General features: G+C 46.7%; 1 protein-coding gene across 1 annotated transcript in view; it reads left to right on the plus strand.

Moving 5' to 3' along the window:
- Nucleotides 1-15,912, plus strand: part of XPR1 (xenotropic and polytropic retrovirus receptor 1) — a 65,772-nt gene that overhangs the window by 41,073 nt on the left and 8,787 nt on the right. The window contains exons 2-4 of the mRNA XM_056496977.1: nucleotides 1,878-2,043; nucleotides 3,696-3,887; nucleotides 15,723-15,889. Coding sequence (XP_056352952.1) covers nucleotides 1,878-2,043; nucleotides 3,696-3,887; nucleotides 15,723-15,889 — 525 coding nt within the window. The remainder of the gene's footprint in view (nucleotides 1-1,877; nucleotides 2,044-3,695; nucleotides 3,888-15,722; nucleotides 15,890-15,912) is intronic.

Below are 15,912 nucleotides of genomic sequence, written 5' to 3' on the forward strand. Positions count from 1 at the left end.
GGAAGGAATTGGATCTGAGCACAGGGAATGTCCCCGTGCCCACGCTGTCTGCAGGAGCTGAATGGCCACACAAGAGCAGGGAGCCTGGACTGAGAGGTGAAAAGCTGGGAAGTGCTCATCTCAGCTCAGATGTCTGGCATCTGAGCACAAATTAAAAGTGCAGGGATCAGCACCAGGAAGTCTGTGGTCAGGCTGTGGAAGAGTTGACAGAGAATTGCAGCTGGTTATTGAAACTGAGGTGCAGCTCCAGCTTTTGGTGTTTTAGGACTTTATCCTTATGTGGAGGATGTTGCAGACACTTCTCAGCTGTGATACCTCCACTGCCAGCACCTCTGGAATTGGGGCTGCTGCTCCAGCCACAGTGCCTGGCACATGGCACTGAGAGGGTTCAGATGGCAGCTCAGCTTCTGAAGGAAGGTTGGCTCAGATGCCAGGGCCAGATATGTCCTGGATCTATCTGTTGACTCCTCCTGAGCTGTAACCTGTAGGTGGAAAACTTCTACTCTGTTAAAAGTTTTATGCTGTCACTTGGCAGTGTGAAGTGCCTCTCCCTAAATTAAATAACAAGAATATTACTGTTTCTTGTTTCCTGGTTTGGTTTTTTTTTTTTTCAGGGAGATATGTCTGTAAAGCTATTTTCACATTTCATTTGCTTAGCTGGTCTTTGTTCATGGACAAAACAATGGTCTGCAATGAAACAGATCAAGATGATATCAGGAGTGTTGGGAAAAGAGAGGAAAGAGGTTTTGCAAGGGAAGGCTGGTGTGTGGTCTTTGACCTCTGCAGAAGCTGTTCTGCAGCTGGGCATCTTTGAAGACAGTCTTCCCTGAAGGCTGGCCTTGTTTGACCCTTGGGAATGGGTGCCATCCAACATGAGCATGGAGCACTCTGGGTCAAGATCCATATCTGCTTCATGCCACTGACTCTTAATCCCTATTTGGCTTTGAAATTTTAGGAGCAGAGCCTTTAAATCTGCATTACAGGCTGATAGGGATGTGTCAGTCCAGTGCTGGGTTTCTGGAGCTGTGCACCTTTCAGGTTAATGAGGAGAGCAGTAGAAAAGATCAGTGTTAGCCTGTGCTCTCATTAATTTAAAGGTTCATAAATCCTGGAATGACCGGATGGCGCTGGTGCTGTCTCTGTGAGAAATTGGCCATTAGTAACTATAACTGACCGGGTAGGGAGGGGGTCATCAAAGGTAATGGAGCAGAAAACTGTCTGCTTTGGAAGGAGCAAACTGCTGCTCAGGCTTAGAGGGAGAGTGGACTGGGATTGAGGGGGAGTCCAACTGACAGTCAATAGGATTTCCTCTGTCCTTCTTTAACCCTTTCCCTGCTGGAGGCATTGGCAGACTCAGTAACAACCTCACTGTCTAACTTCTGACACCAAAGAACAACTCATGAGTTAAGTAAACCAAGGCATGACCAGACTAATGGCTGTGCTGAGGGTCTAAATCCAACTGACATTAAGTGTGAGGGGGAAGGTAAGTGTGGAAGGTGTCAGTAGACATGATATAAGTGCCTGAAAGAAAGTGCTGATCAAAGTGAGGGGCAACGAGAGAAATGGAGCTGTGTAGAGCTCTTAAATGGAGACTGGAACTTTCTGGGAAAGAGCTTGGTTGTAGGAGACTGGGCTGCTCTGCTGTAAAAAACAAAATGCAGGGGGGGCACAGGAATAGATGCATACAAGAGCAGGGAAGCAGGAACATTCTTTGTACTGAAAGTGAGGAGACAGCTATCCTTTTTTGTCAGCAGGAGCAAAAGGTCAGCAATAAATCTTCAAGTGTTTCTGCTATTTCCATATTTGCTCAGTTCTGCAATGTGCTGCCACTGGATTTGGATGCCTATGAATTATTCCTGCTTTGTTTTTCCTGACAGTTTCGAGTATTCACTGCTCCCTTCCACAAGGTGGGCTTTGCAGATTTCTGGCTGGCTGATCAGCTCAACAGCCTGGTGGTGATACTTATGGATTTGGAATACATGATCTGCTTCTACAGCTTTGAGGTTCAGTGGGAGGACAATGCTGGACTTCTGGCAGATACAGGTAGAGTAATCTGATGAGCCCTGGGAATGTGGTCAAAGTGACCTGAGAAGCACTGAGCCAGGCTACTTCCTAATTGTCTGTTTTAAAGAGGATTATTAATAGTACAGGAAACTAAAATAATTGCCATTTCTTGTAAACATGGCATTAGAGAGATTCTCCTCTTTCTTATTTCCATCCAGAGAAATGGAATTTCACATCAGTGTTCATTTCCTGATCCAGTCATTTGGCCTGATGTGTATATCCATCAAAGAATTTAAACACAGCGCTCCTGATTGGAAAGAGAAATCCACTTTCCTGGCATTGTTGCTTTATTTCATAGTAGTTTAACCATGTATTTGCCTATAGCCTCTTCCTGTTGCTCATCATGAGAGTCCTGAGCTTGTTAAACACAGCTTTCTGTGCTGTAGCCTGGTTCTTATGGGCTCCATCACAGTACTGTGAAGCAAGAGAGGATGGAGAAGCTCCTTGGTGCCACCTCTCACTCCATTTGAGTTGATGCTGCTCTGCCAGGGTTGTCCATGCTCTGTCTTCTCTTCTTTTCTAGCCAGCAGGAACACAGAGCTGGAATGTGAATTTTGACTTTGGCCTTCCCAGTGGTAAAGCAGTACCTGTCTCCTCATGGATGAGGCTGCTGACTTTCCATTTTAAGCAGTGACTGCTGGCAAATCGTATTGTCTGATGGTTTTGACACTTGCTGAGAGAATTTGCTGTATGCTTCAATAAGCATCAGTGTTCACTTTGTTCTTCCAATCTGTCTGATCTTTCCTTTCCTTTTAAAAGACAGCGTTGCGAGCAGCTAAATATTTACTTATTAAAAATAAAATTCAAATACATAAAGCAACTGTGTGCATAACAATTTGTCCTCTTCCAATATGAGCAGTGAAATGATAGCACAGTGTTTTGGGGTAAATATCAGCTAATAATGTGTCTCCCCTAGTGTGAATAAGAAACAAATGAATGTTAGGCTGCAGGGTGTTTGGTTTAGATGTGTTGAGTGAGACAGCAGAAGAATATGGAGTTCTTGGGGAGTTCCAGGAAAAGCTGAGGGTTTCCTGGTCATTGCCTTAATAAAAAGAAGGCTTTCAAACATGGAGGAAGGGACACAATGGCATTGTGGTCTGGTTATTCCTCATCCCAGTTTTTGAAGCCGGACTATGCCTTGGGTTTGCTTTTTATACTGAAATATGTTTTTCCCTGTTACAATGCACAAGGAAAATGAGTCAAGGACATCTTGGGCACAGTAGCCTTTCAGAGCTGTCCTGCAGAGTTTCTAAGTGCTCTCCCATTTATGCACAAAAATCCAGTGTTAAAGACCTTTGGTAATTCCATCCTTAATTTGATTATTCACAGTACCGCCAACAGCACTGAGCACATTTAAAAATAGATGATTTCTAATCTTGCATCTTAGTTATACTGGCAGGCCTGAGGGAGTTAGATGGTGATCTGTCTGGATGTGTTACTGGTGGTCACCTGAACACCTCCAAGATGGAATATTGAGCTTCAGGATACTTTGGGCTTCTTGCTGTTTGTGTGCCTCAGTACCAGTACTAGTACCAGAACAATAAAGTGATATTGAAGACAGGAAGACAATAACAGTTCTTAAACTCACTGACTCTTTGCCTTAACAGCTTCAACTCGTGTTTTTCTTGCAGATAATCAGATTTGTAACAGCTACTCCTACGGAGTGAGAGCAGTTGTCCAGTGCATCCCTGCTTGGTTGCGATTCATCCAGTGCCTGCGCCGTTACCGCGATAACAAACGGGCCTTTCATCTGGTTAACGCTGGAAAATATTCCACCACCTTCTTCGTGGTGACATTTGCAGCCCTCTACAGCACTCACAAAGGTATTGGGGATTTTGGAGAATCCTTTGCAGCTCCTGGCATTTGCTTTTTTTACAGGAGAAACGCTCAGAATGTGGCATCATGTTGAAGCTTCTTGTGTTTTGGCAGCTGGGAAATGTCTCTGGGGAAAGGCAGGGGCCTGCCCAGCTTGTAAAGATTGTTTTAAGATCTTATTTTAGGTGGTTTTCACATCCTTGGTCTGCTTAGGATTCCACTTTGGGAGCAGGGGAGAGAAATTTTAGGTTTCTCTTTTGAAAGCTGGAATGCCTGTCAGGTTTTACTGTGAAGGAAAATGAATGGCAGGGAGATTGATGAGGAAAGGGGCAGCACAGCAAATACTTCTCCCCTAACTTTAATGAATATTTAACCTGGATCATCTAAATAATCGGTCCATCATTCCTTAAAGTGAAGGCATGTGCACAGTGCCAGGAAAAAATGCTCTCTCTGATTTTCCAGTGTGATTCTATCCATGTTTTTTCTGCAGCTGGTAAGGAGTTGTTTCCAATCCATTTAACTGCAGATAGAGCTCTGATCCCTGAAGTTCCTCATCTCCCTGGAAACGACAATTACTCGATTTTACTCTTGTTCTGAAGGAAAAAGCTTTTAGTTTCTGCACTTCAGGCAGTCGCCCTGCCTTCCATTGTTCTGAAGCCCTAAAAGCTGTATTCTTTCATTTGAGAATATCTCCCTTCTATATATCCAGGAATTAGCAATCACCCACAGTCATAAGCAATTACTTAGACTGGAATATTCCTGTTGTGAGGCAGGAGGCATGATCCTAGTTAACATGCTGGGTTTTTTGGAGGGGTGGCAGAGTTGTTAGAGACCTTCCCATGGCCAAGAAATGTCTGTTTTGACGTAGCTGAGCCCGAAGTCACACTGATGATGTTTGTCAGGCCTTGCATTTTAATGGAGGGAGGGGCAGTGGCCCAATCTGGCTGGAGGCTGGGAGCTGGGCTCTGTGTCCAGGGCTACACGGGGAGCTGGTGTGGGAGCATCCTCTGGGAGCATCCCCTGTGCATCTCCTCCCTGCTGCCATGTCCCTGAAGCTCCTTGCTGTTTAATTTGTTTGCTCAGTGACATTCTGCAGCCCTGCAGCCCACTTAGTCACCAGAGGCTGGGATGAGGCACGGACAGATTGCCTGGCTCCAGAGGCACTGCTTACATCTTTTGTAGCCAGAGCTGCTCTGGGGAGGCTGACTAATGCTTTTGCCTCCCTCAGAGGGGACACATTGCCAGAGCCTTCAGTTGGGGCAGGATTGGAGCCAGGAGGAAAGCCAGCCTCTGTCAAAATGTCCTTTTGAAGAGTTTGACCTCTTTCCACCACCCTTGAAGTTTTTCATCCATGCTGGTGTTGCTACCCTGGTTCTGGTCACTGCCACACATAACTGGTGTCTCCTTTCCCAGTCTGGCAGGGAGTGGGCTGTAATGAGGTGCTTATGAGCATTGTTCCAGTTGCTGTGAGATGTTCCTGACTCCCAGTTTTTGTCTGTCCAGTTTTGTTAATGGCATGTAGTTGATTGTGACATTAAAAAAAAAAATTTGGAAGCTTCATGGCCTTTGGAAATTACACATTAGCACAGATTGTAAATGTCACTGTGCTGGGCTTTTCAGAGGGCTGCCTAAAGCCCTGGACATGTCCCCTCAGGCCTGTAGGTCTGTTCCCATCCTGCCCTATGCACACTTTATAGTGTGCTGTACCTGTGAAGAAGCCAATTTTATCAAAGTGCTTTACATAGATTGTTGGTTTGTTTGGAACTTGGAATCAGATGGTCTATCATCAAGCTGTTGTGATGCTACTGTTGAAAATAGATGTGCTGCTTGCCCACACCTTCTCTGTGTCTGCCCAAGGATAGCAAACACCCCTCTCTTACCTTCTAAACATCTGCTGGGGACAGCTGTGTGTTCTGAAGAAAGCGCTGCCGAAAACAGGTGTCAGATTGGTGAAGATCCTTTTTCCTCAGACCTGCTCTAAATTTCAGTAACAAACCTGTTAATTGCTGTGGTATCAAGAGTTTTATTTAAACTGTCTTCTGTTCCTGTGCTTGCAAGCCTATGACTTGCCCTCTGGAGTGACAGCTTTTGGCTTCCAGGAGGAGAGGGCAATCCCTGGCCTTTCCTTGGGAGGTTGGGTGATGGACACCAGTGGCTGTTCTCCGCTTGGGAGCCTGGGGACATCACAGCCCTCTGAGAAGTCTCATCTTGCTCTCTTCATTTGAGCACTGGATAATGTGTAGCTGCTCTGTTTGTTTTAGCTGGTGCCTGCCAGTGGTGTGAAGATGGACTGTGTGGTTGGGAGCTAATTCATACACAGTGCACTGACAGCACTCTGTGTTTTCCTGTGAATGCTGCTGGAAAACAACTCAAACTAAACAAGTGTACAAATACCACCTTATTATGTTTAAATGATGTTTCTGTTCTAGTTTTGCATGGTATTCCCTACTCCAAACCTCCTGTAGTGAAGGATCCCCCCTCAGTAGCACCATGTACGGTGGGCTCTTGGCAAGTATCTTTTTTTCCCCGAAGTATCCCTGTTTAATAATTCATATTGCTCAGGCAGTGCGTAATTCCAATTCTTTCTTCCCTCAGAGAAGTAATTTCTTTACTTTCCTTCCCTTGGATTTAGATGGAGGGTGCAATTTTCTCTGCTAATTGCAGTTTGGATGTCAGACCGCTAAGACAGCAAAGTGAATTCTGTTAGATTTTTGCTCGAAAACTTGCGATGCTGTTGGTCTGGGACCAGACCAGCTTTACAGGGGTAACTCCAAGCTATCATCTTGATATTCAGGTATCACTGGGGTTAGTGAAGCAAATGGGAGAGGAGTTGTCCCAGAACATAATACTGGAACAAGCAGTGGTGGCGTAGATGAGTGCAGACTCCAGCACGGCTCACAAACGCAGCCACGTTTCAGAGATGACAGCAACAACACGAGGACAACTGTTGCTGAGTTCCCAGAGGAGGAATTCTCAGTATTTTTATCTCTCCCAAAGGAATGGGAAGCAAAGGCCGTGTTCTGTAAATATAGTGCTGCAGGGTGTGTTTGCTCAGGCAAATGAGGCATGGCTGTAACTCGAAGCTACCTGGCAGCCGGGTCCCTGCCCGCCCTGTCCCTTCCTTCCCACCCCTGCTTTGCACTAAGGAGCTCAGTGCTGGCATTAAGTTCCCTGCCAGTGCTGAGTAGCTTTCCCCAGAGCCAGCCAACAGAGTATTGCATTGCCTTATTTAATCCCTACAGAAACCTGCATGCTGCTGGGGGAGCAGATGATTAAGCCCCAGCCTGCAGTGGAATACTCACCCTGAGCACGGCGTTGTTCTGACACGCAGCTGCTTTCTGCTGTGTTTTCACTCTGCCAAAAGCAGATGTGCTTTGCTTGATGAGAGCACTAGTAAAAACAGCTCCCACTTCAGTCCAGCTTATCACAGCATTTGTAGAATCATAGGGTGCTTTGGCTTGGAAGGGAGCTTTAAAGATCACGGAGTTCCAACGCCCTGCCATGGGCAGGGATACTTTACACTATCCCAGATTGCTCCAAGCCCTGTCCAACCTGGCCTTGAACACTTCCAGGGCCGTGTTCCACAGCTTCTCTGGACAACCTGTTCCAGGGTCTCACTGCTCCCACAGGGAAGAATTTCATTATAACACCTAATCTAACCCTGCCCTCTGTCAGTGTGTAGCTGTTTCCCTTTGTCCTGTCACTCTAGACCCTTGTCAAAAGTTCTTCTCCAGCTCTCTTTGAGTCCCTTTAGGCACTGGAAGGGGCTCTAAGGTTTCACCAGAGTCATCTGGTCACCTCTCCAGGCTGAACACCCACAGCAGAGGTGTTTCATCCCCCTGAGCATCTTCATGGCCTCCTCTGCACTCACTCCAGCAGGTCCACATCTTCCTTACACAGAGGGAAATCCCTTCTTGTCTAAATTGTGCTTGCATTAAAGAAGGCACTCTGGCATCTCTGGAATAGCCAGCTTTGGTTTCACTCCTCACTCAGACCTGACTCAGGCTGTGTAGAATAGAGTTGTTATACTTAGATGTTCAGCTCTTCTATGAAACTCTTGTGTTGTACTACTCAAGGAGTGCTGGTCACTTACAAAGCTTTAGTCATGATTTTTGCTCCAACTTTGTTCCTTTTAAAATGACACATTGTGGTTTTGCTGCTGACAGTTTTCTCTCACCTTGATGCAGCTTACTCACATGGTGTCATTGGAAATGCCAAAATACAGATTTGACTTCTGTGCTTGAAGAACTGAGCTTCTTGAGTGCCTCTTGTCCATAATTTTCTTGTTTTGTGGGATTTGCTGTTTCAGTGTGACTATTTGTGTTTACCTTGCTATTGGCTGTGTGGGATTTTATCCTTTAACTGAAAGGCAGGATGGTTTATGGACATTGTCAGTTTGATTAACTCACCTTATTCAATGAAATCCTTGTGGTCTGAGTAGTATCCTGCTATTTATTAACCTCTGAATTATTCCAGAGTTAATCCATGTGGCCTGGAAACTGGAGTAAGCATCTCCTTTTCCATCCTGCTCCAATGGTTTTCCAGGTATTCCAAATGAGCCTGCTGAACACCAGTCGTCATTGGCTTGGGGTGCCCTGGAGAGCCCTAGGTTGGTCTAAGATAATGGAACTGCCATGCACTTTCTCATTAAACAGCCCAGGAAATTGGCAGTAATTAAAAATACGGAAGTTAACTAAATAGGGCTGTCTCTGAAGAGCAGTGCTTCTGTCTGTGCTCTCCCCATCACTTCAGAAACAGGCTTCTCTGCAGTAATGTCTAATTTATGATTTTTGAAGGCAGCCCTAAGAGAAAAGGGCCAAGGAATAGAGATGTGGAGTGTCAAGGCAAGAGCCATCCTGTGATTAATGGCTTTTGCAGGAAGATGTTGGACCATCCCTTATTAATAGAGGGGTTCAGCCAGGTGTGACCAGAGAAAGATGAATGGGGAATGTGCTGCTTTTGGAAAATGCAGTGAAGATTCCCAGGTCTTGTACCTGCTGCCCACTGCTCATTAATCAGGGTGGCCAAAGCAGTGACACTGCATCAGGTTGGAACAGATCACAGGTTCTCCCATGGTTTGCTCCCATGCAGGCTCTGCCTTCCAGGGCAGGGATGGTGGTGACAGCAGGCTGGGGCACAGCTGGGGTGACATCCTGCTGTGCCCCTGGGGGCTGCAGGGGGTACCTGGCTGCACCTGAGCTCTGCAGGTGGTGGGTTGTGTCACTTAGCCCTTGTCATTCCTGTGTCAGAAGCTGCAGGTTGCAGCCCCCGTGGAGTGAGGCTTCTGGTAGGTGGGACATTAAAGCACTGTGATCCTGCATGCTGACAGCAGGAGACAATGAGGTGATGTGAGAACTGGGACTAAAAGGACATCAGTGCAACAGTGTATAGTCACCCAACTGAGATAAGTAATTTCATTCTTAGGAGGTGGGGCAGGGCAAATTAAGTAAACATGTGAAATTTTTGTAAGCACAAAACTTAAAAAAAACAAATCACAAAAGAATGAAGCAAGTAGCATTTGTGAGATCCTGTTCCCTCACTTCCGTGTTGGTACAAGACCTCCCATCTCTCCCCCTCTTCCTTAGCACTGAAAGAGCATTTGATTTAGGTGTCACAAGAGCCTTACAGAGTGCTTGGACTGACCTCTTGAAGTAAAACAAACTTTGTAATGGGATTAACTGGCTTCTTTCTTAATACTTGCCGTTTTCACATGCCTTCCCTTAGCACAGCACACTGGCAACTCCAGCAGGACGATTATTCAGAGCCAAAACATGCACTGTCTGTCACATTGCTGTGAGCTAGGATGAGTTTTTGTCTGAAACCCTGTCATCCCGTGCCCAGGAGGCCTCCAGTAATGAGTTGTGTTCATTAGGCAGTCTTTCTGATCCTCTCCTTCAGAGCAGCAGTGGTGTCATTAGTGAGGAACTGGGGAGGCATTGCCATGGGCAAACATTGCTCCTGCTGCCCTCTGACCTCCTCACAGCTTTGAGGTGGGGCTCTGTGGCACCCTGGTTTCTCCTGGGTTCCTGTCAGCTCAGCTTGCTGACACCCATCCTGGGGATGGAGGAGCTGGGAGGAGTGAGGAGCATCCCAGGGATGGAGCAGCCTGGCAGGGCAGAGGTGCAGGGAAGGAGAGCAGAGACAGCAGCCCCTGCTCGATGAGGAGCCTGGGAATGGGAATTCAGAGAGATTTCAGCAACTCACAAATGAGGCATGGAATCCCACTGGGGAATCTTGCTGTGCTTTGTGGGTCTGCAGATGTGGAGTGGGACATGGATGGTGACCTCAGCACCCCACGGCTCCCTGATCCCTGGTTTGCTTTCTCAGCTGAGAGGAGATGGGGATTAATTGCTGGGATTTGGGAAGGGGACCAAGAGTACTGTTGTGTCACTTATTATGCCTGTGTTAAAGGTGGCTGGGGAAATGGGAATGCTAATGAAGGAGGTGTAAGTAAAAAGGGTGACCTACTGATACTTGATTTCACAGGCACTTAAGGGGGGAAGCCCGACCTTTTTTTAATGGAACATTTTAAGAAAAGCAAGTGGCTGCATTACAAGCAATATTCCTGTCAGATACACACAGGTCTGGAGTCTGTGATGGTGCAGAAATCCAGGAGATGCAATCAATTTTTCTCTTTTGCTTTTGAAAGAAGTAAATTTTGAAAGGATCTGCTTTTGGATGTCAAAGCACTATAGAGGTAGCAGTTAACATTGTGCCCCCATCCCCAAACTGTCCATCAAAGGCCCTGATAACCATTTCTGATTGTGAATCCTGCTATTCTTATTAGTGAGACTTCTGGCAAATGCTTTGATTGGAAACCGCATTCTTCTCAAGGTAGCAATTAAACTTTTCCTAAGAACACTTCTCAAAAGCTACAGAAAGCACCAGAAAAGAACCAGCTCAAATCTCAGCCACAACTGAAATGTTTCCTCCTGTTTGCAGTTAAATCACACTTGTCAGTTTGTGAGGTACAAAACAGGAGTTTGCTGCCGTGTCTTGAAATTAGACACAAACCAGTGCAAACCTGCAGAGGGTTTTTAATCCAAACACAATTTGGGGATTTCCCTACTGTACAAATGTAGACTTTTGGCTAGAAGAAGATATGAGATATTGCCTCTTGACAGTTCTTTGCTGCTGCTTTGCTTAAATTGTGCCCAGAGGCGATTGCAGAGGTTTGCACAATCCAAGGGAAGGCTCTTACAGAAGAGTCAGTGTTCAGCAGAGCCCATCAGCACACGATGGTGAGTCCTGCCTGCTCCTGTGGGTTATTTTTGCCTTTTAACTGCATTAAGTCCCCTGTCATGTCCTGGCTCTGCCATTGATCAGTGCTAAACAGCAGGACGTGCTGGCTGGGCAGAAAAGCAGTGCTACCCACTCATTAAGATATCTAATTACTGAGGGGAAAGGTAATGCTGTGCTTCCAGCACTGAGGTGTTAGACAAATGCTTGGGGATGTCACTCTGATGGCAGTTCTTATGTAGATAAGTCACTTCTGGCTGTCACCCTGCTCTGTGGTGTGCTGGGATGGAGTTAATGGGCACACACCATCCCTAGGCTTGCACACTAAATACATTTGTGCTTTGCTCTGCTTAAATCTGACTGAGGCTGCATTTGGCAAGCCTGGACCGAGAGCTGGTTGGCAGGGTAGTCAGTGTTCTGTGTAGCAGGGCTTACCTGGCTGTGTTCCCTGATAACCTCCTGCTTCCTCCAGCTTTTATCAGAGCTCTCCCCATCAGCACAGCCCACGATGGGTGACACACCAGGAATGCTTATCGAGGGCCATTGTGCTCTTATCCAGCCCTTCAATAATACATGGCATTGATTTTTGCTGTGTTGAATACTATATAGTGTTTACATTGCCTGGAATAATTCAGCAGGGTAAACAGATAGTATTCTTTGGAGGTAAAGTCAATATTAACAGCGTTCGGGAGAGCACTTGCTGTCTCTCTTTGATGGAAAACAGCCTTTTCTCTTGCCTGTGCTTGGAAGGGGCTGTAATTTCTGCAGGGCAGTGTTCCCTCAGAATGCCAGTCAGATCTGTGGCCCCTGGGGCTGGTTTGGGGATCCAGGATATTGCCTATCAGCAGTTTTTGCAGGCAGTAAATTCTGCTGCTGCAAGTGCCTTTGGCTGTTTTCTGGGACTGTGGCTATTCACAGCTTCAGTTCAAAGGTGGAAGCCATCCATTATTTATCTAGTTGACCTCCTGGAGCAATTTGAGGTGTATTTGTGCAGAGGATCTGCTGGAATTGCATGTTATAGGGTAAACTGAGGATGCTAATGGAAATTCTGTGGTGAAGGCTTTGTGGCAAGTGGAGGCAGCCAGGCATTGTGGTCTCAGATAGCCTCTGGCATAACTGCACACCTCCATGCTGCAGACATGGCAAGGAGAGCACTGAAATCAGCCCATCCTCAGGCTTAGATTAAAGCTGCACCTGCAGCTTCAGAGGTTTTTTGCTGGTGCTGTTTTGTCCTGCACGTGCTGCTTTGAATAGCAGCAGCTCAGGAAGTTGTTTGTGCTGGTGCCCTTTGGAGCATGGAGTAGGAAGGTCCTTTGTGCCACTCCTGGGGGGAAGGATGTCACTGGTGCTGTGAGGTGTTGAAAACTTCCTCTTCTTTTCCTTCCTGGAGAGGTTGAGATCTGCCAGGTGGCCAGAGTGCTGCTCTCATCCAGAGACTCTCTCCTTCTCTCATGGTCTTTGGTGTTTCCTAGCACCTCATTAAACAAAGAAAAAACACATAGGATGAAACAGTTCCTGCTTAAATAGACCCTGACATCATCATAAATATGCAGAGCTCTGTATTGCTCCTGGAAAACCGGCAGGCCAGGAGTTGATGGAGCCTCTGGGCAGAATATGAATGCCTTGATTTTCTCTCCCCCTGAGCAGCAGTGAAGAGGGCTGCTAGGACCAGCCAGGAGAGACCCAGCTATAATTGCTTGCCTGGAGCAGTAACATATTTCTGCACACCAGCTGAATACCAATGAGGACAGAAGGAAGGAAGGTATCAAACAGAACTGCAGGCAGGAGGAAAAGGAGGATAAGTGATTAAAGGAAGGACTTGGAGGCCAAGACTGAAGACAATAGGCTAGTTCTGATTAGGGCATTTTACCAGGGAGTGATTTGGGTTTTTAATGAATTTTTTTAAGAGCTGAATGCATTGCAGAGCTGGTTGGTGAGAAAGGGAACAGGAGCGAGGGGCCAGCAGTGTGACCCCAGGTGCCACTGAAAAAAGCTGCTGCAAAGACAGAGGCAGGGAGAGGAGAACTGAGCCCAGGATAACTTAACTGAAAGCAGACACATCCTTTTGAGATTGGCGAGATTAAATTTCTGACTTGGGCCTTTTCCTTCCCAGTTCTCCTTTCTGTAATGGCTCACAAGGACCTGTGCCAGGTGCTCTGGGATGACCCTGCTTGAGCAGAGAGGTTGGACCAAGTGACACACTGTCCCTTCCAACCTGAGCCATTCTCGGATTTAGGTTTAAGCAGCAATAACCTTTGAAATCCTCTGTCTCTGTAATTGCCAACTTAGGATAGAGTTTTGTTCACCCCCTGTGTGCTTGGAGGTGATAATCAGGGGACAGACTGGCCCCTCCATGACCACAGAGTTCCAAAGGAGCTGCCCTTTGCCCAAAGCAATGCTTCCCTGCTCTTCTGCCTGCTCCTGCAGGACATGGCTCAGACCAGGAATGTGATGGATGGTGCTGGCTGCACTGCCTTCTCCATGGCTGCTCCACAAACGTGGAATAATACTCAGTTTATTTGAATTCTGTCCTTAAGGGAAAAAAACAACAAAAAAAGAACCCAACCCAAAGCAGCATGATGTAACTTCCAAGCCTAAGGTGAGAGGAAGCACTGCAGCTTCACAGGATGTTTTGGAGCATTTTAGCTGCTTTGAAAGCACATACAACCCATGGACTGCCTCTGAATTACCCTTTAGGGTCTGACAGTGGGAACTAAACATGGAGATCTAATGAGCTAAAAATAATGCTGGAAAGAACAGGCTTAGTGTCTCATGAGTCACCGAGTGTCAGCATCTGCCTTTTCTTCCTGAAATAATGTTGTGGAGGCTTTGGAGGGGCTGAGGTGGGGAGAATGAAACCTGGCAGTGCAGCCCTCATTGCTAAGCTCCAAAATCCTCACCTGTGTCCCTTTCTGTGGGCAGCTGCACGTTAAAAATAGCCTGGGAGAGGCTGTTTCCAGGCAGCAGCAGCGTTTGAGGTACCTGGGCATCCGTGAGCGCTGCTCCGGGTGACGTCACGGCTCTGCAGGGACCAGGAATGCAGAGCTGGAGCCGTGTCCTGGCCATGCTGAGCATGTGGGGTGTGCTCAGAGGCTTCCAGCCTGGCCCCAGGGCGAGGCAGCTGCTCAGAGCTGGGAGCTGCAGCGATCCCCTGCCCTCTTCCTGCAGCAGCGGTGCAGAACAGGCTTTGCTGCATAAGTGGCATTCAGAGGTTTGCCTTGGGGGGGTGTTTTGAGAGGGAAGGAGCGTGTGGGTTTGACCTATATCCTGCACATCATGTCCAGGAAGCCTGAAAGGCATAATGGGAGGAATGTACTCTCATTTTCACCTCCATTAATTTTATCGGATTGCCGCGTTACATTTAGTTGGTAATTGCTAGAAATACAGAGGGAAGGAGAGGGCAAATTGCCCTGTTGCTCCCTGCCTGATCAGCTACAGGGATTCTGTTGTTTTAAAGCCACATTTATAGGAAAAGGTGCTGTCATGTAGTATGGTGTTGGGCTTGGGCTGAAAACATCTTTTTTTGTACTGGAAATGTTATTTGCTTTGTTGGAGAAAATCAGTGAATGAGCAATTGCTGAGGCTGCACAGAAAGGAGAGATTCCTGCTAGCAGCCAAGTGCAAAATGTCTCAGCCTTCCAGAGCATCATCATGTGTTTTATTTGCATGAATTTTTTTGAGCCAGCTTTTCAAAAGCAAACAGAAATACCAGCTCTGTTCGTTTTTCCCCAGCCAGCTGATGTAGGGGATTGTAGCTAAATTGAGAGCAGTGTAACCTTTCAGGGGGAAGTGGGAAACAATTCAGTTGGAAAAACGTATCCCCAGGTGAGCAGACAGTGGGCCCAGAGTCTCCTGTTTCAGAAGAGGAGCTCTATAGGGGTATTTAAAACTCCATACAGAGCCTTCTTTAGGATTTGTATGTTTTAATGTACTGCTGCCTTTTCCCTTGCCACCACAAGCTCTGAAATGGCTGGTGGTAATTCCTGCACTGCCCGTGCTCTTCAGGCTCTTAGTGCACTAATTTGCAGTTGTTGATGTTCATACAAATGCAAATATTTTCTTACCCAACCCTCCTAGCTGAGCTCTCAGTTCTGTATCCTCTCTACAAGCCCATGTCCTTTGTGAAATGTGGCCCTCAGCTTCCACCTGCTGTTCAGAGCCAGAACGACAGCCTTGCCAGAAATCCAAGGAAATAAAAATCATGGAATATGTTGGAACCCACAAGGATCCTCGAGTCCAGCTCCTGGCCCTGCACAAGACCATCCCCAAGAATCCCACCATGTGCCTCAGGGTGTTCCCCAAACACTTCCTGAACTCTGCCAGGCTTGGGACTGTGACCACTTCCCTGGAGCCTGTTCCAAATATTAATGGAAATGTCAATCCCAAGTGCTAAAAATTGCGTGAGATTAAAGTGGAATTCAAATAACAATATAAAGCAGGTCCTGCTAAGGCTTTTGGTTTGGCTCAGATCAGTATCTGATGTGTTTTCCCAGAACTTGGAGAGAACAGGTGATTTCCACTCCTCAAATGAGGCAGTTGGTAGATGTTGTAAGAAGGGATGTGCTCTCATTTTTACAGATGTATGTTGTTCTTCTCTTTTCCAGCTAAAAACCACAGCGACACCCAAGTGTTCTTCTACCTGTGGATTATCTTCTGTTTCATCAGCTCTTGCTATACTCTCATTTGGGACCTGAAGATGGACTGGGGTCTCTTTGACAAAAATGCTGGTGAAAATACCTTTCTCCGAGAAGGAATTGTCTACCCACAGAAAGTGCGTATGCAGCCTGCTCTTCC

This window comes from Oenanthe melanoleuca, chromosome 8, assembly GCF_029582105.1.
Source record: "Oenanthe melanoleuca isolate GR-GAL-2019-014 chromosome 8, OMel1.0, whole genome shotgun sequence".
Classification (NCBI taxonomy): Eukaryota; Metazoa; Chordata; class Aves; order Passeriformes; family Muscicapidae; genus Oenanthe; species Oenanthe melanoleuca.